General features: G+C 39.6%; 1 protein-coding gene across 1 annotated transcript; it reads right to left on the minus strand.

Moving 5' to 3' along the window:
- Window positions 1–10,318: 10,318 nt before the first annotated feature.
- Window positions 10,319–12,179, minus strand: LOC130994111 (uncharacterized). The gene is made up of 2 exons (XM_057919147.1): window positions 12,019–12,179; window positions 10,319–11,608 (listed from the first exon to the last, which is right to left on the minus strand). The coding sequence occupies exon 2, from the start codon at window positions 11,606–11,608 to the stop codon at window positions 10,319–10,321; it is 1,290 nt and encodes a 429-aa protein (XP_057775130.1). The 5' UTR covers window positions 12,019–12,179.
- Window positions 12,180–22,444: the final 10,265 nt, after the last annotated feature.

The following is a 22,444-nucleotide window of genomic DNA, read 5'->3' on the forward strand; positions in this document are numbered from 1 at the left end:
CGGCGCGAGATACGGCGTGAGCTTGTAGATGACGACTCTGAGCATGGACTGGTCGCTAAGATTACGAAGAAGGTCATAGCCGCTGTGAAGGACATCTTTGGGAGACGCTCTTCTTCGAGGAGGTATAGATCATCATCCAGCCATGCCAGTCGTCATAGACATGGGAGTGAGGAGTTCGACCAGCCGAGACCCAGTCACAGACGGTCTACATCTCACATTCCTAGTCCTAGGCGATCAGAGCGTGAGGATCCGCCTCATGTGAGCCATAGGCACTCAGTTGGAGACATGGATCCGCCTCGTGGCAGTCAGAGACGCTCAAAGCGTGGAGAGGATCCACCCCCTGCGAGTCAGCGGCGATCTGCCTCACGTCACAGTGAGAGAGAGGCATCTATGAGGAGATCAGCCTCACATCATGGTGAGAGGCAGACATCTTTGAGGCGATCCGCCTCACGTCACAGTGATCGCCCAGGGCCATCGGCTGGACACCATAGTCCAGAGACCCCTGCGCCTAAGGCGGGGGATGTAGATGATGATCTGAATGTTTCCTGGACTTCGTCAGAGGAGGAGGCGGGTGCTAGAGAGAGGCCTCAATTGGTTATTGACCCGGCCTTGCCGTATGGTAAGGGGCTGCTGAAGGCGAAGAAGCGGGGCTTCAAGGCGTTTATGAGATCGCCGCCGGGTACTTATGTCACAGTGATGGAGACGGGTTGGGTGATGTCCCAGGAGCTATTCCACAAGATTATGAATCCTCGCGAGGAGTTGGACGGGGAGGTATAATAATTTGATTTTACTGTGTTTCTTAAGATTTGCATTGTACATAATTAATCATGAATTTTTTAAGCAGATATTAGACCTCTGGAATCTGAAGGCTCTCCGACGGCTCCGTCAAAATCAGCAGTGGATAGATCGGGGGCATACGAGGCTCGTTGCAGGCGTGACACGGGCTAGAACGCCGATAGCTTTTTTGGATTTTTATGTAAGTTTTTGATAGAATAATTTATGTTTATGTATATACAACTACCTATAAATTAATCATGAATCTGTGATTGTAGGAGACCCTTTGGAGAGAGTTCAGGTCGTTGCATCCGAATGAGCCAGATTGGGACAACATTCGGGGTCGACACGGATACGAGGAGTGGGTGGTGCCCGACAAGCTGATCGCCGTGTGTGCGCGTTGACTTTTAGTAATTGAAGCGCAGAAAAATTCCTTTGAAAATCGTCTGATCGATAGGAATATGCCGCTGCTTTGAAGACTGCAGCTACATGCTGCCCATAATGCGCGAGATTCTTCTGGATATGGTAATAGCACAACCCGTGAGGGACGTTCGGGTAGACACACTCCACAGCATTTCTGATGCTCTTGTGCTGATCAGACACAATCAAGAGATCATCCGGCTGACCAAAGCAAGTCCGCAGTCGGTGGAAGAACCAAGTCCAAGACTCGTCGTTCTCGATAGGACCAAGCCCAACTGCGAGAGGAAATATTACTTCGTTCCCATCCTTTGTAACAGCGACGAACAAAATGCCGCCGTTCCTTCCCTTCAGATGGGTCCCGTCTACGACGATGACCGGCCTCAAGTAACCCTTCTTGTTGGATTTGTATACTGAAAGCAAGAACCTTATGCTTGTATACAATGATTCCTGTTATTCACTATTCTTATCTCCTATCTGATTGTGTTCATGATTGCATATGTATGTTCTTTATCTTTGTATAAGTAGATTATATGGTGTGTTGTAGATCACAGAAGACCATATTATTGGAATAACCTTAAGAGATATAATATGATCACAGCCGAAATAACTCTAGGACAAGTTATTGGTTTAGGCTGCAGTATAGATGGAAGTAGTTTGTCTTGGCTACTTGTCTATACTGGTACGTCATTACGTATTGATAGGACCAACAGTTGAGATGTATTCTTCTATCTGACTTAAGTGAAGAATCAAGATCTCGGTGACTCATAAATCTTAATACTAATAAGTATTCAGATATATATATGTTAATTCGTATATCACTTTGACTTACTATGGGCGAGAGTTAAATACTAACTCGAGTACTCTGTATCTTGGGTGATAGCGGTTAATATATGATATTTGATTATCTGTATTAGTACCCGTATCCGGTATAGGATAATGACATCCCCTTAAGGAGCTCAATAAGGTTTATTACGCTAAACCCTGCAGGTTGATTAAGTTCAGGCGTAATAATAAAGATTGAGTGGTACTGCTTAAGGAATTATTAAGAGATTAATTAATTTAAGCTGTCAGAGCTCTAATTAATTAATGGATGTCGGATATTTTAAATACGGAGATTTAATAAGTCTAAATACAAGCCCCGACTCATCACCGGCAATAAAGGGGTAAGCCAGTATCGGTTCTCTAGTGGAATGAACTGATATTTATAAATTAATTATGGTCTGGGCTGACCATAGATAAATTAATTTATTTGAGGCCCATCTTTATTCCTTGTATCTGGTCCCTGGGCTGGCCCAATGTCTCCTAGCCCAAGTAGGGCAGAAAAACGCCTACACCCTAAAACTGGCGCCCCACTCTTCTTTCTGTATTATTAAATACAGCTGTCAGCTCTCAGGAAAATACACTGATCAAAAATTAGGGTTTTGAGAGCAGAGAGGGGGCGCAGAACGTGATTGGCTTTTCTGTCTTGGGAGTTCTCATAGTTCGTTGTCCATCCAACGTTGGGAATTGAGCGGGATACAGTCGAGAAGATCAGAGCTGGAGTCTGAATCATTCGACGCGATCATCAACCATCTGTGCATCCGATTCTCAAGTAAGTTTTCCTAACACCTGTGTGCAGCTGTTAAATTCATAGGAGCATGTTAGGAATTAATCGTTGTATGATGAATTAATAATAATCCAAGAAACGATCATCGGGCAATCGAGTATTAATTCAATTTAATATTCCTACAATTGGTATCAGAGCCCAGGATTAATTTCTTGGCTCTATTATTAATTTGTGTACGATTAATAATGTGCGTTGTTTTTAACTGCTGTTGTTCTTCGTGGCTCGTTGATTCGTGGGATACGTCGGTTTGACGTTGTAATTGTTTTTCCACCACGAGAAAATCCGTGGTTAGATTAGATTTTCGAATTGTATTCATTTTTCTGTTGTAATCTGTAATTATGGAGAACAAACGAAGAACACGAAGAACGGGAATAAGGCTATTTGCCGATTCAAACTTTCCGGGCGACCAGCGGGAGCCCGACACCGGAATCAGGCTGTCGCTGCCGCGCCGCTGGTGGGCGCCGCCGTGTCTGGTGCTAGCAGAATCGTTCTCGGCGTCTGCGGTTGGGGGCGCTCCGGCGTTCCTTACTGGCTCGACTGCCAGAGCGTGCGGACGGAGGGTGCGGCGACAGAGGGAAGTCGCGGCGCTGCAACGCTGGTGTCGGGTGGAAGCTCACCGGAGCAGCAGCGATGGCTGAAGACGTCGCCGGCAAGAGAGCAGCTGCGATTTAATCGCGCTCCATCTCCACCCCAATCTCGCTGGCGGCTGTTTCCCAGGGCGGAGGCGGCGTGCGGCGGCGTCATTGCGTGTGGGTGATCTGAGAAGCTGCCAGCGGCGCCGCTCTTGGCAGCCGAAAAGCCTAGGCGGCGCGAAAGTTCTTCAAAAGCCCTAGCAGGTCGCGGGTCAGAAGGGTGAAGAACCGGATCCGAGGCGCGGATCCGGGTACTGTTCACGGGTAGGACCTGTTGACTGCGGGTCTGGGTTTGACCGCGAGTTTGGGCCTATTGCCCGGGCTGGGCCTGTGCGCTGGGTGTTTTTTTTTTGGCCCAATCACGGTTTTGGCAGCTGCTGGACGGGCCTGTGCGGCTGGGCCGCGTGTTTTGGGCCTAAGCAAGGGCTGGTTCGTTTTTTTTTTCAGCCTGTTTAGGCGGTTTTGGGCATTTTTTTGTCCATTTTTATTTATTTTATTTTCTTTTAAAATAGAATAGATGTTGGGTTTCCACGAATGGGTCACGAAGAATTTTTTAATTATTTAATTATGTTCTTTGCATGTCGTGGTTGTTAATCCCTTATGCTCTTTACCTGCTTTTGCCCGTCTTTGTTTATTAATATTTGTTTATTAATTGCGCTTAGACGAGCATGCTAGTAGGTTTGTCGTTTTCTTAAGCATGTTTTAGAATTCTGCGAGCATGATTTACATGTTGCGTTCTAGAGAAGCATGTTTAGGTTTATGTGCTTGAGCATGAACAAACCTTTTGAAAGAAAAAGACTAAACAGTTTTAATAATTTTTAAAGCATTTAAAAATTATTATAAGACCTCCACATGTGGCCTCAAGACAAAGTGATTGAGAATATGAGTAAACGTCCACACGAACGTGACTTACTTTGTATTTAATTTCACGAGTTTGTCAAGTTGAGGTTTCTATTAAAAATATTTAAATCCATTTAAGTAGTGGGAGCTATGCGGTAAACGTCCACACGAACGTGGCTTACTCGTATAATTCTCATGAGTACTTTAGAGGATGGAATTTAAATAAGATAACCAAGAGATTAAATTGAAAGCGGTATGGTCCTAGTGAGTATGCTAATTTCGAGAATTTAATTGTCAAGGTTAAATTGTGGTTATTGTTTAGATATCATTTCAAGTACAATGTACAACTCCCCAACGGAGTCCCTTCTTGAATATGATATGGTCTAGTTATAAGTCCAACTATTAATTTCTTTTGTCAAAAGGTTAAGTTGACATGGATAGAAATTAAACGACTAGGTAAATAGTCTGGTTGAGGAATTCATGTGTAAACGTCCACACGAACGTGGCTTACATGTGGAATTCTTTGAGCCGTTGGAGGTTTCACTAATATTGGTTTATCAAAAGGTTACAATATTATTGTTACGAACTATATGCGTTTCATGTTCTTACATGTTTATTTGTTTACTTTCAGATATGTCTATGTCTCCGATTATTAACATTCTAGCAAACAATCCTCTCATCGGTCCTAATTATACCGAATGGAAACGCCATATTATGTACATACTTGACGCTGACGAGCACAGTTTTGTGCTTACCACTCCACGTCCCGCGGCCTTAACTGATGAGTCGACTGATGCGGAACGTGAGGCGCATAAAAGGTGGCATAAGTCGAATAATATGGCCAAGTGCTATATTATGATGACTATGTCGCAAACTTTGCAACTCCAGCATCAGGTCATGGATGACGCGGCAACCATCATGTTAAACCTCAAGGAGGTTTATGGGGAGTCCGAGAGGTCTGCTCGCTTTAACTTGATGAGAGAAATCTTGTCTTGTAAGATGAGCGAGGGCAGTCCTGTGCACGATCATGTCATGCATATGACAAATTTGTTTGACAGGCTTGATCTGCTAGGAGGGGGTATCGAAGGCGAAGCCAAGGTCGATATCATCCTCAACACTCTCCCCAAATCCTATGAGAACTTCCGTCTCAACGTCGTTATGAGCAAGGCCAACTATACTCTTAATGAGTTATTGAATGCTCTAGTTACGGCAGAGGGAGTCATGGGCACGCGCAATGGGAAAGAGGTCCTTGTTGCTGCCAAGGGATCTGCTTCTTCGTCGAAAGGCGGGAAAAAGAAGTGGAAAGTTCCAAAGGGCAAGCATGACCATGAGGCTAGTGGGAGCGGTAAAGCCAAAACAGATGGCCCTACCGGCGGCGTGAAGAAGCCAACGGGCAAGGGAAAGTGCTTCAAATGCGGCAAGGTTGGGCATTGGAAGAAAGATTGTCCAGTGCTCAAGGCAAAGGGACAAGGTACGTCACAAGTTTTAGTAACTGAAACATGTTTAGCTTCGTTTTCTACTCATTCATGGGTAGTGGATACGGGGGCAACTGACCATGTTTGTTACACCTTGCAGGGCTTCAAGCCAACAAGGGAACTGGCAAGTGATGAGATCACCATCTCCATGGGCAATGCGTCGAAGGTCGCAGCTCTTGCTATTGGAGATTTATCTTTATGTTTTGGTGATGACATTTTAGTTTTGAGAGATATTTTATATGTGCCGGAGTTTCGGCGGAACATAATTTCTGTTTCAAAGTTGTTTTTGAATGGATATTCTGTTACTTTTGATGGGGGTGTCTCTATCATGAGAGATAACAAGATTATTTGTTCTGGAATTTTGAACAACTCTCTCTATACTATTACATGTCCAATGAATAACTCTGTCCATGTTGCATCTACATCACAAATTCTTCCAAATCCAAATAAGAGGAAGTATTATTCTCATGAACAATATACACATGCGTGGCACCTAAGGTTAGGCCACATCAATCTAAATAGGATCCAAAGGCTCGTTTCAAATGGAGTCTTGAAAGACTTTCAAGCTGTTCCATTTAGAACCTGCGAATCCTGTATAGAAGGAAAGATGACGGCAAGGCCTTTTAAGGCAAAGGGGAATAGGGCCTCGCATGTGTTAGAATTGATTCACTCTGACTTGTGTGGACCGATGTCCACAAAGGCTCGTGGAGGGTATGAGTACTTCGTCACTTTTATTGACGATTACTCAAGATATGGGTATATTTACCTACTTCAACGCAAGTCTGAATGCTTTGAGAAATTCAAAGAATTCAAGGCGGAAGTGGAGAAGAGATTGGGTAAATCTATCAAGTCATTGCGGTCTGATCGCGGTGGCGAATACCTCGGGAACGAGTTCTTGCAATACTTGTCAGATTCAGGGATTACATCCCAATTGACTGCACCGGGTACTCCCCAACAGAATGGTGTAGCAGAGAGAAGAAATAGAACTCTTTTGGAAATGGTAAGATCAATGATGAGTTATGCATCATTACCTATTTCGTTTTGGGGATATGCCTTGGAAACAGCGGCCTACTTGCTGAATCTAGTACCGTCCAAATCGGTTCCTAAAGCTCCTATCGAGTTATGGTCTGGGCGCCAGCCCAACTTAAGCCATATAAAGATATGGGGTTGTCCTGCATACGTGCTAGAGAAGGAGGCGAAGAAATTGGAACCTAGATGTGAAGTAATGCTGTTTGTAGGATATCCTAAGGGAACGAAAGGTGGTTATTTCTATAATCCTAAGGATCAGAAAGTGGTTGTTAGCACCAACGCACGATTCTTGGAACAGGATTATATAGATAAACACAAGTCTAAGTCCGAGATTGTCCTTCAAGAAATCGAAGGCAATGGACAGGCGATTCCATCACCCCAGCCAAGTGTGCAAGTGAATGCACCACAAGACACTGCACGAACCATTGTCACAGCTGTACCACCACCGCTTCGTCGTAGTGGGAGGGTTGTAGTTCAACCCGATCGATTTATGTTCTTGGGAGAATCTTCGGATCTACTCCCTGTTGATGAACAAAAGGATGTCGACCCTGATAACTATAGACAAGCGATGAAAGATCAAGATGTAGATTCTTGGTACGAGGCCATGGTTTCTGAGATAGAATCCATGGGTGCTATGGATGTATACGAGAAGACCGAACTACCAGATGGCTTTTTAGCTATAGGTAGTAGGTGGGTATACAAGAGAAAGAGAGATTCGGATGGCGAAGTCGCAGCTTTTAAAGCTAGACTGGTGGCGAAAGGTTATACCCAGGAACATGGTATAGATTATGATGAGACCTTTTCGCCGGTTGCCATGCTCAAGTCTATCCGAATACTCCTTGCCATAGCAGCCCACATGAACCTTGAGATTTGGCAAATGGATGTCAAGACCGCTTTCCTAAACGGTTTCCTTGAGGAAGGAAGGGACATCTATATGCAGCAACCTGAAGGGTTTGTGAAGAAGGGCGAAGAGCATCTTGTGTGGAAGCTTAAGAAGTCCATTTATGGGCTTAAGCAAGCTTCGAGGTCATGGAACAAACGTTTTGACGAGGTCATTAAATCCTATGGATTTACTCGTTGTGAGAACGAAAGTTGCGTGTACCGTTTAGATGCCAATGGTGACGTGGTTTTCCTTGCACTTTATGTAGATGATATCCTCCTCATTGGCAACAATGTTGAGCTATTATCGGACATAAAGAAGTGGTTATCCGAACAATTTCAAATGAAAGACTTAGGAGATGCAGCGTACATCCTGGGGATCAAGGTCGTTCGTGATCGCCAGAAAAGGATGTTGAGCTTATCTCAAGCGTCTTACATTGATACTGTGATTGCTCGTTTTAGCATGCAAAATGCCAAGAAAGGCTTGCTACCTTTTAGACATGGCATTCCTCTGTCTAAGGACATGTGTCCTAAGACGCCTAGTGAGGTTGAGGAGATGAGGAAGATACCCTATGCTTCCGCCGTAGGTAGCCTCATGTATGCGATGCTATGCACGAGACCTGATATTTGCTATGTCGTTGGCATGATTGCAAGATATCAGTCGAACCCTGGACCAGGACACTGGACTGCGGTAAAGCATATTCTCAAGTACCTGAAACGGACTCGAGATTATAGGCTAGTTTACCAGTCAGACAGTCTATTTCCTTTGGGTTACACCGATTCGGATTTCCAGGCTAACCGGGATGAGAAGAGATCTACCTCTGGTTATGTGTTTACCTTGGGAGGTGGAGCCGTATCATGGCGGAGTGCAAAGCAGAAGTGCATTGCAGACTCCACCATGGAAGCCGAGTATGTAGCTGCTTCGGAAGCTGCTAAGGAGGCTGTATGGTTCCGGAACTACCTCTTGGATCTAGGAGTGGTCCCTAATTTGCCTAAGAGTATCATAATTTATTGTGATAACTCGGGTGCAGTGGCAAATTCTAAGGAACCCAGGAGCCACAAGGCGTCAAAACACATAGAGAGAAAGTACCACATCATACGAGAAATCGTAAACAGAGGAGATGTGCTAGTAGAAAAGATTGATACATTGGAGAACCTAGCTGATCCTTTCACGAAAAGCTTACCGCAAAAGACCTATGAGAAGCATGCTCGAGGGATGGGATTGCGGTTGATGCCACCCACTTAGAGAAAAAACTTTCAGTATAAGTGGGAGAGATGAAGTGAAGTTTTGTAATAGCTAGTATTTAGACACATTGTATACTAAAAGTTTTGCTTTAGTATAAGTGGGAGATTGTTGGATTTGTATACTGAAAGCAAGAACCTTATGCTTGTATACAATGATTCCTGTTATTCACTATTCTTATCTCCTATCTGATTGTGTTCATGATTGCATATGTATGTTCTTTATCTCTGTATAAGTAGATTATATGGTGTGTTGTAGATCACAGAAGACCATATTATTGGAATAACCTTAAGAGATATAATATGATCACAGCCGAAATAACTCTAGGACAAGTTATTGGTTTAGGCTGCAGTATAGATGGAAGTAGTTTGTCTTGGCTACTTGTCTATACTGGTACGTCATTACGTATTGATAGGACCAACAGTTGAGATGTATTCTTCTATCTGACTTAAGTGAAGAATCAAGATCTCGGTGACTCATAAATCTTAATACTAATAAGTATTCAGATATATATATGTTAATTCGTATATCACTTTGACTTACTATGGGCGAGAGTTAAATACTAACTCGAGTACTCTGTATCTTGGGTGATAGCGGTTAATATATGATATTTGATTATCTGTATTAGTACCCGTATCCGGTATAGGATAATGACATCCCCTTAAGGAGCTCAATAAGGTTTATTACGCTAAACCCTGCAGGTTGATTAAGTTCAGGCGTAATAATAAAGATTGAGTGGTACTGCTTAAGGAATTATTAAGAGATTAATTAATTTAAGCTGTCAGAGCTCTAATTAATTAATGGATGTCGGATATTTTAAATACGGAGATTTAATAAGTCTAAATACAAGCCCCGACTCATCACCGGCAATAAAGGGGTAAGCCAGTATCGGTTCTCTAGTGGAATGAACTGATATTTATAAATTAATTATGGTCTGGGCTGACCATAGATAAATTAATTTATTTGAGGCCCATCTTTATTCCTTGTATCTGGTCCCTGGGCTGGCCCAATGTCTCCTAGCCCAAGTAGGGCAGAAAAACGCCTACACCCTAAAACTGGCGCCCCACTCTTCTTTCTGTATTATTAAATACAGCTGTCAGCTCTCAGGAAAATACACTGATCAAAAATTAGGGTTTTGAGAGCAGAGAGGGGGCGCAGAACGTGATTGGCTTTTCCGTCTTGGGAGTTCTCATAGTTCGTTGTCCATCCAACGTTGGGAATTGAGCGGGATACAGTCGAGAAGATCAGAGCTGGAGTCTGAATCATTCGACGCGATCATCAACCATCTGTGCATCCGATTCTCAAGTAAGTTTTCCTAACACCTGTGTGCAGCTGTTAAATTCATAGGAGCATGTTAGGAATTAATCGTTGTATGATGAATTAATAATAATCCAAGAAACGATCATCGGGCAATCGAGTATTAATTCAATTTAATATTCCTACACTTCTCAAAGGCAGTCACGCTCTGTCCAAGTGCAACAAACATATGATGGAACTTGCCATCATCCTTCATCTCAAGGTCGTATAATGTGCCGGGATTACTCATTCTCAGCATATACAAATACGATGGGAGCATCTGATACGAGTTCCCAAAATCACCATACGTCATCTCAATCGCGATGTTTCTTGCACGGAGAGCGAAGCTGTAATTGATCTCAATACCGAATAAGCGCTGCATCTCTGACATCATCTCCTTCGGCTTCAAAACGACACCCTCGCCTACCAATTTCCGTGCAAAATATCTTCCAACAACCCTCGCCGGAATCTGTCTCGGGGCAGTGCGATTCAAATCCGTGTGGCAGGTATGATCCATCACCACCTTGATCACTCTCCAGATCGATGCACTCTGAACGGCTCGCAGCATGAACGGACAACCGTTGCCATGCTTGCAAACAAACCACAAACGGGTCGTATTGGAACGATGCACGGCGTACTCCACGTGATTCTCCATATGGTACAGGCCAACAGCGATTGCCAAATCATCATTCGACCGGAATAGAGCCCCCACTGATAATATCCCGCTCTCCAATACGTTAGAATCCTCCCAACCTAATGCCGGCGCATCGTCAAAATCGAGGACTGGAATCCCCCAGTCACGTGCCTCAAGCTGCTGAACTCCAACACGAGGCTCGACATCGGGCTGATCATCCGATGTGAAATTCTGAGGCCCTGTCTGTCTCCACGCTTCCTGTTCAGTCGACACTGAATCCAATATCTCTCTGCGTCGTATCGCCTCTTTTTCCTCATCCGAAGACTCGGACTCGTCTTCCTCCTCCTGCGACGATGAATCGTCCCTACTATCATCGTGTGTAGGGATACTTCTTCCAATGTCCGTCTCAATAGGAAACATAGTAGACCGATGTCCCTCATAATATACCCGCTCTTGAGTCTGAGGAACCGGAGCCGCAGATTGTTTGCCCTTCTCGATCACGTAAACAACGGGATATTTCTTATGCTCGGAAATCAGCCGGTTCAAATCCGAATCAGTCTTCAAAGCCACTTTTATTTTTCGCCCTTCGTCCGTGGTCGATGTGTAGAAAAGCATATAAGTGGATCGACCATCCTCGTTTAATTGATCGTGCACCTCTTGCATCAACTTCGCATGACAAAGGTCTTCCTTAGACATGTACACGACAACCTCATCGCCTCCTTCATACTCGGTTAATTTCCACTGACCACTGTGCCGTATAACGATTGCTTGAAACGACATCTGCTTCAAAACGACAAAAATACAACATTTAAATACACAAACAGGAAACCGTGTACCCCAATACATCAACTGAATATACAAACATGCTAAAAATAACATCAAAATCATATTCAACCCAACCGTGTACAGCAAATTCGACCACCGTGTACAACCGTGTACACAACCGTGTACACGGAAACCCTAACCGTGTACAGCAGAACACTAAGGGTTCAAAAATAAGGTAATTTGCGTACAGAGTGTTTTTTTATGCCGTTTTTTTAGTCCAAAACATGTAATAAGTCATATATATAACATAATTATTGAAATAAACAACAAAAAATCACTAAAACTCAAACCGTGTACAACCGTGTACTCTAGAACACCAACCGTGTACAGTCGAAATTTAAAAAAAAAATATGTATTTCACATACCTTATGTAATACAAGCCTTTAGATGATTTTTTTTTGAATTTTTGAGCAACCGTGTATGAGTCGTGTATGTGTATTGAGAGGATTTTCTTCTTCTTTCTTGTTCAAATGTCTGATGAATGAACATTTGGTTGGTATCCTTCATTAACTACCCACAGCAACCGTGTACGGAGCATTTAATTTCGTGAATTTAAGGTTGTTTCCTTAACAAGTGTTTGAGTTGGTGTAAATGCACCCAACAACCATAATATCACATAAAATCACGCCATAAACGTGAATAGAGAGAGAGAATCAGATTTTGCTTATTTTTAAATCAGAGAGAGAGAGAGAGAGAATTGCATTTTCATTTGTTTGCTTATTTAATCTAGTTTATACTAGCTTTATTGTCGATTTGTAAGTAGGTTGATTAATTCGTTATAATATATATTGAGTTTGATGATATGATATTATATCTTGTATCTTTAATTTTAACGTGAATAGAGAGAGAATCAGATTTTGGTTTTATTTGGTTATTTTTAAAACAAAAATAAGTAATATGTCACTATCATTCACTTTATTGACTTGTACTTATGTACTTTAGGTCAAATGTGCTACAAAACTTATTTATTTATGGGGTGTGATACAAAACTTATTTATTTTATCAAAAATGCTACTACTATGTATTGTCACTTCAGATAATATATCACTTTTAGTACTGCTATGTTGTTTTGACAGTACGAAAACCCATCAAATTTATCCAAGTCAAGTGTTCACTAGTATTTGGGCTCGTCTTTTCTTACATGTTAGACATGAGACCAACTAATGAGATATGATAGCCATACATATATTATTATATATGTTAAGTTGACGAACTAATATAAAACTATATGGATCGGAGCTAATGATAAGATGATGATTAGGTTTGCCAACTGTTTAGGTTGTACTATTTTTTAATTCTTGGGCACCACTCCGTTTGATTTCTTTTAACTTAAGATGGTTACTTGTCATTAGCTGAGACTAATATAAGTCGTTATGATGTTTATGTAGATATGAGGCTTCCAAACTATTAAAATAATAATACAACTGGGAGCTGAGCTGGAAGTAATTAATTATTTATAATTATTGAATGTCACCGTCATATTTACGATTAATATTTTAGATGAGAGCGAGAAAGCTCGTTTGATTGAAACATCTAATAAAACAGAACAACTCATGATTCTCATGAATGAATGAGATTCATAATTGATTTATGTAGGAAATTGGTTATTAAATTGAATAATATTTGACTAATTTTTAAGTATCGAAAATATTTAATTTAGCGAAATTAAATGGTACATGATCGATTTACATTTTGAGTAGATGATTGTAGTATATTTACTTACTCAAAATCAATTTCCATTGAGTGAGAAATAATTACTCAAAGGATAAATCCCTACGAATCAAATTGATCCGGATCAGTAGGGGTACAAAAGTCATATTTTTTTTACTAAAAATATGTTGTACCTTAAGGCCGCGTTTGGTAGCTTGGTTTAAGGCGTATTAGTATAGGTATACTGGATTAAACGTGTGTTTGGTATTTGGGATACGCATCACGCCGAGCCCGGAAATGAGGCACGGCCTGGTCCAAAATCACTGTTTAATCACGCTTACACAACCGGCGCCCCCCCTCAGTTACCGTTTCCAAGGTTGAACAGTACTCTGGTTTTATTTTGGACTTGACTTAATTGCCCCTCTTGAAAATTAATTCAAAGCTCGAAATAAGGTCATTGCCCCTCCCATTTTCTTTTCCTTCTGTCTGCGCGTCGTCTCTGCGATGAAGAAAGTCTTAGGTAATGTTCGAATTGGGAGGAATAAAATGATATCCCCATTGATTTGCCACTCTGGTGCGTAAATTTTGTTTTTTCGAAAATTTTCATCTGAATCCAGCTTGTGTGTAATTTCATCTGATATCCCCATAGATCTAGAGTTTCGCATATATGTTGGTTTTTAATTTCGATTTCGTAGTTTCCATCGAATTTGTTCTTCAATCGGCTTCTTGGGGTTTCAAATATCTATCTGTTTTCAAAAAATATTCTTAGCGCAGAAGCGTGTTTTCGGACATCAATCTCTCAGCTGGGTTATATTCTTGAAACCTAGAAAATAAAAAGGGTATCTTTTTGTTGAATGTGAAAGGAAGATGAAGTGGAGGCGAAATGCAAGTTGTGGTAATTTTGTTGAATTTGGGAGGTTTTTTAGGACAGTTCTTGTGCCTCGTTCAGTCCACATAAGTAGCGCAATGGTGATGGGGTAGTTTTTTATTCCTACTGTGCTGAATGTTTGTGTGTTAAAACTGGAATTGGGAGGTGCCTTACGATCTTCTGCCAAGAGCAACCATTCAGGCATTAAAACAAACAGTTGGTGGGTTAAGAAACACTGCAACCGAAGCTGTAGACTAATGAAAATGATGAGGGTATTTCTGTCATTACAAAATTATTTTGGGGATATAATGGGTAAGATATATTGTTATCTAATTTTAACATTGAGTACCAAACAGAAAACTGGTTAAACGCGGTAATTAATTTTACGAGTCAAACACAAAATCAATACTAATTAATCTTTGTTTAACTAGCTTATCTAACTGGATCTAATCAATATTGCTATATCTAACCCAAGACACCAAACACGTCCTTCCCTTATTAAAGTTTATTATTTTAAAATACTAAATTTAATATATTATGAATATAAATTCAATGTCTTTTCATTTTTCTAGGCCATAAATTAAATACATGAACATAAAATTAAATGTTTCATCTCCTTAAATCTATGCAATTAAGTGAATTCATTGAACTTAGTAAACCTCTTATATTTCGTTTAATTATTTCATAATTATATATATAAAAAAAAATCGCCACTTTCACAATGTCTCACTTTATAACTTAGGTGACTCCTTGTTTTAGTGTTAGGATTGTTTTTAAGAATAAAATCATAGGAATTTTGATACTTATCATTAGGTGTGAAATGTGAAGATTAACGAGCTAATCATCAGGCATAATTGTAATATTATTTTATAAGATTTTTTTATTTAAACACCCCAGTCACTATAAAACATATTTCAATTTAAAAATCAACATACTTATATATTATTATCATGATATCCGTTAATTTTTCAATTTGGATTATGTATATATGTACATGTATATCACATACTTAATAAAATTTGAATATTTTCTATAAGTAAAACTTTTTTAATATGAGAAAAAATTTGTGTGAGATTGAGCCTATTGTAGTCTCCAAAGAAATTATGAATAATTACGAAGAATTTGAGTATATATAGGGAGAAGATCTGTAGAGAACTGCAAATTAAGTAGAGAACGGAGAACAAATATAAAGTTACGAATAAGTCTATAATTTCGATGAATAAATCAATGTATCTTATGAATAAGTTTTGGCTTGGGTTCGAATCATGACAGAGCGAGATTATATATTTTTTTCTGTATTTTTACTGAATACACATATTCATTAGTTATGCGATATATTCGTTACATTAAAAGATTTATTCATTGTTCTTCGTTCTCTACTTATTTATATATATATATATATATATATATAGGGAGGGGTTATAATAGAAACCAACCCTTATGTGTTAACTAGGAACCATTTTAGATCCTTGATTTATTTTAATTGGACGGATCAGATTAAGAAGTGATTTTCATGAATTATACCCTTTTAAATTGCTAAAAATCGGGAGAAAAGGACATCTACCAATAAAGGGAATAACGATTTGATTTTAGCAAATCAAATCTTCCAATTACCACGGGATTTCATATACTATCCCCATATAATTTACGAATGAAAATAATTAAATTAAAAGAGGTTGAAAATATTTAGCACTAAATTGGGATGTAATTCGCAATTAAAAATAAGGTAATTAGCATTTGGATTAATATATAATTAGCAATTAAAAATCAGGTAATTAGCATTTAGATTAATATGTAATTAGCAATTAAAAATCAGGTAATAAGCATTTAGATTAATATATAAATATCAAGCTGCTAGCAATAACCAACTTAAGATCTTAGAGTAAAATTTTATCTAATTTTAATTAGAGGATTAAAAAATTAATTTGGATGAGTTCATTCAATGTGAAGTTACATTCATTAGTGATGGAAATTAGACACGAATTCAATGATGGAAATTCATTAGTAATTGAAATTCCCAACTGCGTAAATATTGTAGTCGAGCTTTGGTAATTAGTCTCGAATTGAATAAGCGTCAACATCTACATCGGAAAATACAAGAAATTAGGATGGAGTTATAAATATCATTATTATTTTCTCAATTTAATGAATTAAAAAAATTTTGTAAGCTCTTGGGAGAGAGAGCTGAAATGCTTGTTTAACCATAGTATAACATTTTAGATTTCCATAAATACAATATTAAAATCTTACTATATAATTTAAAATTGTTAATAAGAATTAGAAAATATTTAGCACTAAATTGTAATGTAATTAACAATTAAAAAATAGATAATTAGCAATTAATTTAAAAGTAATTATTCATTTCTCTAAAGTGTCGAGGCTACCCGATGGAAATAGATCGTGCCCAACCAAAACCAAAGAAAAAACGTCATCTGAGTCCAAGAAGGTCAGTACCATACGAGCTCCACCACCAAAATCCGACGAAAAATAAATTACTTTTAAACTAATCTACACTTTGGAGCAATGAATAATTATTTTAAAACTAAATGCTAGTTATTGATTTTTAATTGCTAATTATGACACAATTCAGTGCTAAATACTTTCTAATTCTCTAGATAGTATTTATTTTTAAGTTCACATTGCCAAAAGCATAATCAAATGAAAGTAATGAGATTTAAACTAACAAAAATAACGTAAATATGAAACAAATTAGAGAGAGAGAATATGTTTAACATAATTAATATTATTAAACTAATATTAAGATATGATGGATCCCACTAAATAAGGGGTACGGTTAATTGGTTTCACAATATTTAATTGATTATTAACTTATAGACGTTAAAAATCAACAATTAATCTTGTTCGTAGATATTTAAAAATGAAGGGCTCATATTGGTTTCTAGTTAACACATAAGTTACAGTTTTCATTTGATCTTTCCTCTATATATATATATATATATATATATATATAGGGGAGGGCTATTCAGAAAACTCCTCTTAAACTATAAACTATAAACTAATTAAAATGTATGAATTATATGTAGAACACCCATGAATCCGCTGTGTAAATGTATGAATTACGAAAATTAATTTTTTTGCTACCTATGGGATTCGAACTCAGGACCATGAATTATTCCAACAAGGTGATGAATTAACCGTAGATCTTGATGATCCAAGGGCTGAAAATGATTCCTATTTTATAGTCTAACTTTGATTTTTATTTTAGCCTTCCCCTATATATATATATATATAGGGGAGGGCTACAGTAAAAACACTTCTTAAAATATAAATATAAACGTTTTTTAATGTACGAATTTTATCCAACAGGGTTACGAATTCATCCAACATGGTTACGAATTGTGAAAAAATAAATTTTTGCTACCTTTGGGATTCGAACCCAGGACCACGAATTCATCCAAAAAGGTTACGAATCAACCGTAGATCTTGATGATCTAAGGGCTGAAAATCATTTATATTTTATACACTTAAGAGTGTTTTTATTCTAGCCCTCCCATATATATATATATATATATATATATATATATATATATATATATATATATATATATAGTTGATGATGCATGAAATCAACCCTTAACTAATAAGCAATAGACGAGGCAGGATTTACGTGGTTCGGTCATTAAGACCTACATCCACGGGTGATCTTCGAGTGTTTTTACTATACTTTGAGAGTGATCTTCGGTCATTAAGACCTACACTCTCAAAGTATAGTTAAAACACTCGAAGATCACCCGTGGATAGTCTTAATGACCGAACTACGTAAATCATGCCTCGTCTATTGCTTATTAGTTAAGGGTTGATTTCATGCTTCATCAACTGGCGCCGTCTATGGGAAATCTGGGCTAAGGCGTGAGTTGGGGATATTTTCTGGGCACTGTTCTTCATAATTTCAACAAATATGCATGTTTTAGCGAGAATCTAGGCAAAAGGTTGGGTTTCAGACTAGATCTTTGAGTGTGCTTCCGCATCTGATCGTTCCAATCGTGTTATGTGATTCTTCTAGTTAATGTGTGAGATTTACATGATTTTGAGTGTGTTTCTATGCGATCTCTTATGTCCTAGTGTTCTTCATCTGGAGATTTTATTTTGATTTCAGGGAACCTGACCGATTTCCGACTGCTCTGCATGAAGAAATGATAGTTAAGGTGGCACATATCAGGCGATTGGGAAGAATCCACATGATTTTTGAAGTATTATTGGGACCTGTGCGATTTTGAATTTTTCTTGGGATCTGTGCGATTATGAATCTTGTTCTAATCATGGGAACAATTATATCCTGTTCTGCTTCAATAGTGTATATTCCCGACGTGAAATCCGAGGAAGGTAATATTTATGCATTTTCTTTCAATAGATTATTCTTCTTACTACAGTTAGTGCTAATTTTTGCTTCTGTTTTGTGGGATATTTTCTGGCAAGTCATATTCTCTTGGTTGAGATCATTTTTTTTGCCTATCTAAACCCGACGGGAACATTATTTGCTCTTCTGGGTTTATTTCCCAGAGGGGTGGGATACTCATCATTAGAAGGAGATTTCCCTGAGTTTCTTTCGCTTAAAAAAGTCCGTACATTTGATCCGAAATTACATTATGGGCCGAAGTTTGTGGGTTTTACTAGAGCTCTGGTCGAACATTTCCAGCTCTGACCGGGATGCTCCAGATGAACATTTCCAGCTCTAACCAGGATGCTCTGGACGTATATTTTCCAGCTCTGACCGGGATGCTCTGGATGTATATTTTCCAGCTCTGACCGGGCTGTTCCAGATCAAAATTTCCAGCTCTGACCGGGCTGGTCCAGATCAAATTTCCAGCTCTGACCAGACTGCTCTGGATGAATATTTCCAGCTTTGACCAGGATGCTCTGGACGGATATTTTTCAGCTCTGACCGGGCTGCTCTGAACGGATATTTTTCAGCTCTGACTGGGATGCTCTGGACGAATATTTTTCATCTCTGATCGGAATGCTCTGAACGAGTATTTTTCAGCTCTGACCGGGCTGCTCTGAAAGGGTATTTTTCAGCTCTGATCGGGCTGCTCTGGACGGATATTTTTGAGCTCTGATCGGAATGCTCTGAACGGGTATTTTTCAGCTCTGATCGGGCTGCTCTGAAAGGGTATTTTCAGCTCTGATCGGGATGCTCTGGGCGAATATTTTCAGCTCTGCATGTGACATTTTGCTACAACAAGACAGACCAGATAACTTGTCTTCTAATTTGATTCTCAATAATTGGTTTATAGCCCTGTTAAGAGGGGCTCTCATGTTTTACTAACATTGGTACTTGAGGATTCTTACAGCACAGGATAAACATATTTCGGGAAAACACTTGAACAAATATGGTAATCACCATAACACGAAAAGCTAATCCACTAACAAGTGGTGACTCAAGTACTTCGCAGAATGAAAACTTGTCGTTACATGATCTTAGTTATTTCATCGAAGCATGATTGGAATTTGGAAAATGTTACACATTAGCTTTTGGGCATAAGAATGACGTATATTATCTATGCTAGGATTTATGCAATAATAATTATGTCTTGGAAGTTGCACAACTTCTGCATATGTGCCTAGACTTGAAATATAAATTGACTAAGTACATGAAGCTGCATACCTTCTGCATATGTGCTAGGGCTTGAAACATAATTTGAACAACATACTTTGTGACCATAGTCATAACACCGCTGTCAATAGCATCATCACAAGTAAGGACACCAAGCACAAGTATACACATAACATGTTTAGTTGAATCATGCACATGTTACTAAGGGGGGGAGTGGAGTATATACCATACCATATGTATTTTCTCGAAGAACTTAGCAGGATATTTGAGCCTTAACGGCAACTCAGCCGCGTAGCAGATATTAAAACCTTAAATGGTAACTTAGCCATGATCTGAAACTATAAGCTTCGGAATTTATCTAAGCTTTCTCAGCGCAGTCAGGGTAGGTTATCTCAGCCTGCACAGCTATCTCAATTATTTCAGTTATCTCAGCCTGCGCAGCTGTCTCAGTTATTTCAGTTATCTTGGCTGGTGGAACTATCTCAGTTATCTCAGTACAATCAGTGCTTAAATTATCAGCGTAACTATCTCAGTCATCTCAGCCTATGCAGTCATCTTCGTCTAAGTCATCTGCAACGCAGATTGCATAAACTGTCTCTGCACTGTCAATGCGATTATCTCAACACAATAAGTGCGATTATCTGAGCGCAACCAGTGCGATTATATCAGCGCAGCCAGTGCGGCTATCTCAGCACAGTCAGTGCGACTATTTCATCGCAGACAGTGCGATTGTCTCGTCTAAGCTACCACAGATTACCTAAGTCATCTGCGGCGCAGATCGTCTAAGTTATCAAAACTAAGACATTAATTGCAAAATCTAGCCCTTATGGCTTCGCAGGCATTAATTGCAAAATCTAGCCCTTGTAGCTTCGCAGGCATTAATTGCAAAATCTAGCCCTTGTGGCTTCGCAAGCATTAATTGCAAAATCTAGCCCTTGTGGCTTCGCAGGCATTAATTGCTAAATCTAGCCTTTTGTGGCTTCGCAGGCATTAATTGCAAAACTTAGGCCTTCATGGTAGCGCAAACCTCCATGTCTACGCTCCGCGCAGAAATGTCGTAAGCCGCGAAAGTTAGATAGGGGATGAGTCTTAAGTGGCAACTCAGCCGCTCTATGGATATTTAAGCCTTAAGTTTGTCATCATTAATGATATTCAAAGAATCAAAAGGAAAAACTACTATATCTTTTATCTTAGTTCATTTGCAGCGCTGAAATACTTTATCACCATTGTTTTGTAAAGATTGACAATTTTTATATAATAAGTTGCAGGGAATTATATATGCTTAGTTGACTTGGGAGAACATCACAGCGCTGACTCTACACGACGCAACATTGGTTGAACATAAAAATGACACAGTTCAACCAGACTAGGGGGAGTAGCTGATGAGGACTGTAATACTCATCAGCGCTGTGCTTAGCAATACCAGAGACAACTCTGCCAGAGCCCGCCTCACCAGAGACAACCTTATCAGAGCCCGCTCCACCAGAGCCAACCCGCAGAGCCAGAGCTGGCCTTGCCATAGCGCAGAGCTGGCCTTGCCATAGCGCAGAGCTACCGCCCTGCTAGAACCAGAGCTGACTTACCAGAGCGCAGAGCTACCGCCCTCCTAGAACCAGAGCTGACTTACCAGAGAGCAGAGCTACTGCCCTGCTAGAACCAGAGCTGACTTACCAGAGCGCAGAGCTATCGCCCTGCTAGAACCAGAGCTGACTTACCATAGTGCAGAGCTACCACCTTGCTAGAACTAGAGCTGGTCTGCCAGAGCGCAGAGCTGCCCGCCTCTGCCGAGAGCCAGCTTCACCACCAAGTTGGGCTTCACGGGCTTTAGGGCTAGGCCCAATTAGTTATCTATAAATAGAAGGTTTAGCATTAGAGAGGATCAATTCATTCGAGCAACATACTTGTAATATGTAAACACTTTCAAAGTATAGTAAAAACACTCGAAGATCACCCGTGGATGTAGGTCTTAATGACCGAACCACGTAAATCCTGCCTCGTCTATTGCTTATTAGTTAAGGGTTTATTTCATGCATCATCAATAGGAGAGGGCTAAAATAAAAACACTTCTTAAAATATAAAATATAAACAATTTTCAGCCTTTAGATCATCAAGATTTACGGTTGATTCGTAACCCTGTTGGATGAATTCGTGGTTCTGAGTTCGAATCCCAAAGGTAGCAAAAATTTATTTTTCACAATTCGTAACCCTGTTGGATGAATTCATACATGTTCTACATAAAATTTGTATATTGAAAAACGTTGTTATTTTTATTTTAAGAAGTGTTTACGGTAGCCCTTCCCTATATGTATATACACACCTAGACGATGTACACAAGGTTCGACTAAGAATCAAGGCAAGTTCTAACATTACCCTAGTCAAGATGTCAATTTTCACACAAGAAAGAAAAAGCTGTTATGGGCATAAGACAACATATATCAAAGCTCAAAACCTCACACGGTATGCTCACAACCCTATCCATCTTTCTCAACTACTTACGGCATGCATTGAAATTCAAATCTCAGACTACTTGCACAACAAACTCATAATATAATCATGCTTATTTGATTTCAAATCAAAAGGCTAACCACAGGACAAAGAAATAACGCTCGGCCCACCCCACACACACACTTTGCCTTGGACAAAGTGGGTGTGTAGAGGGGGTCAAAAAACAGACTCAAAACGAAAACTAAAAAAGAAA

Source organism: Salvia miltiorrhiza, chromosome 7, assembly GCF_028751815.1.
Source record: "Salvia miltiorrhiza cultivar Shanhuang (shh) chromosome 7, IMPLAD_Smil_shh, whole genome shotgun sequence".
NCBI lineage: Eukaryota > Viridiplantae > Streptophyta > Magnoliopsida > Lamiales > Lamiaceae > Salvia > Salvia miltiorrhiza.

Coding starts and splice junctions, on each gene's coding strand:
- LOC130994111 (XM_057919147.1), bottom strand. CDS start 11,608: ATGTCGTTTCAAGCAATCGTTATACGGCACAGTGGTCAGTGGAAATTA.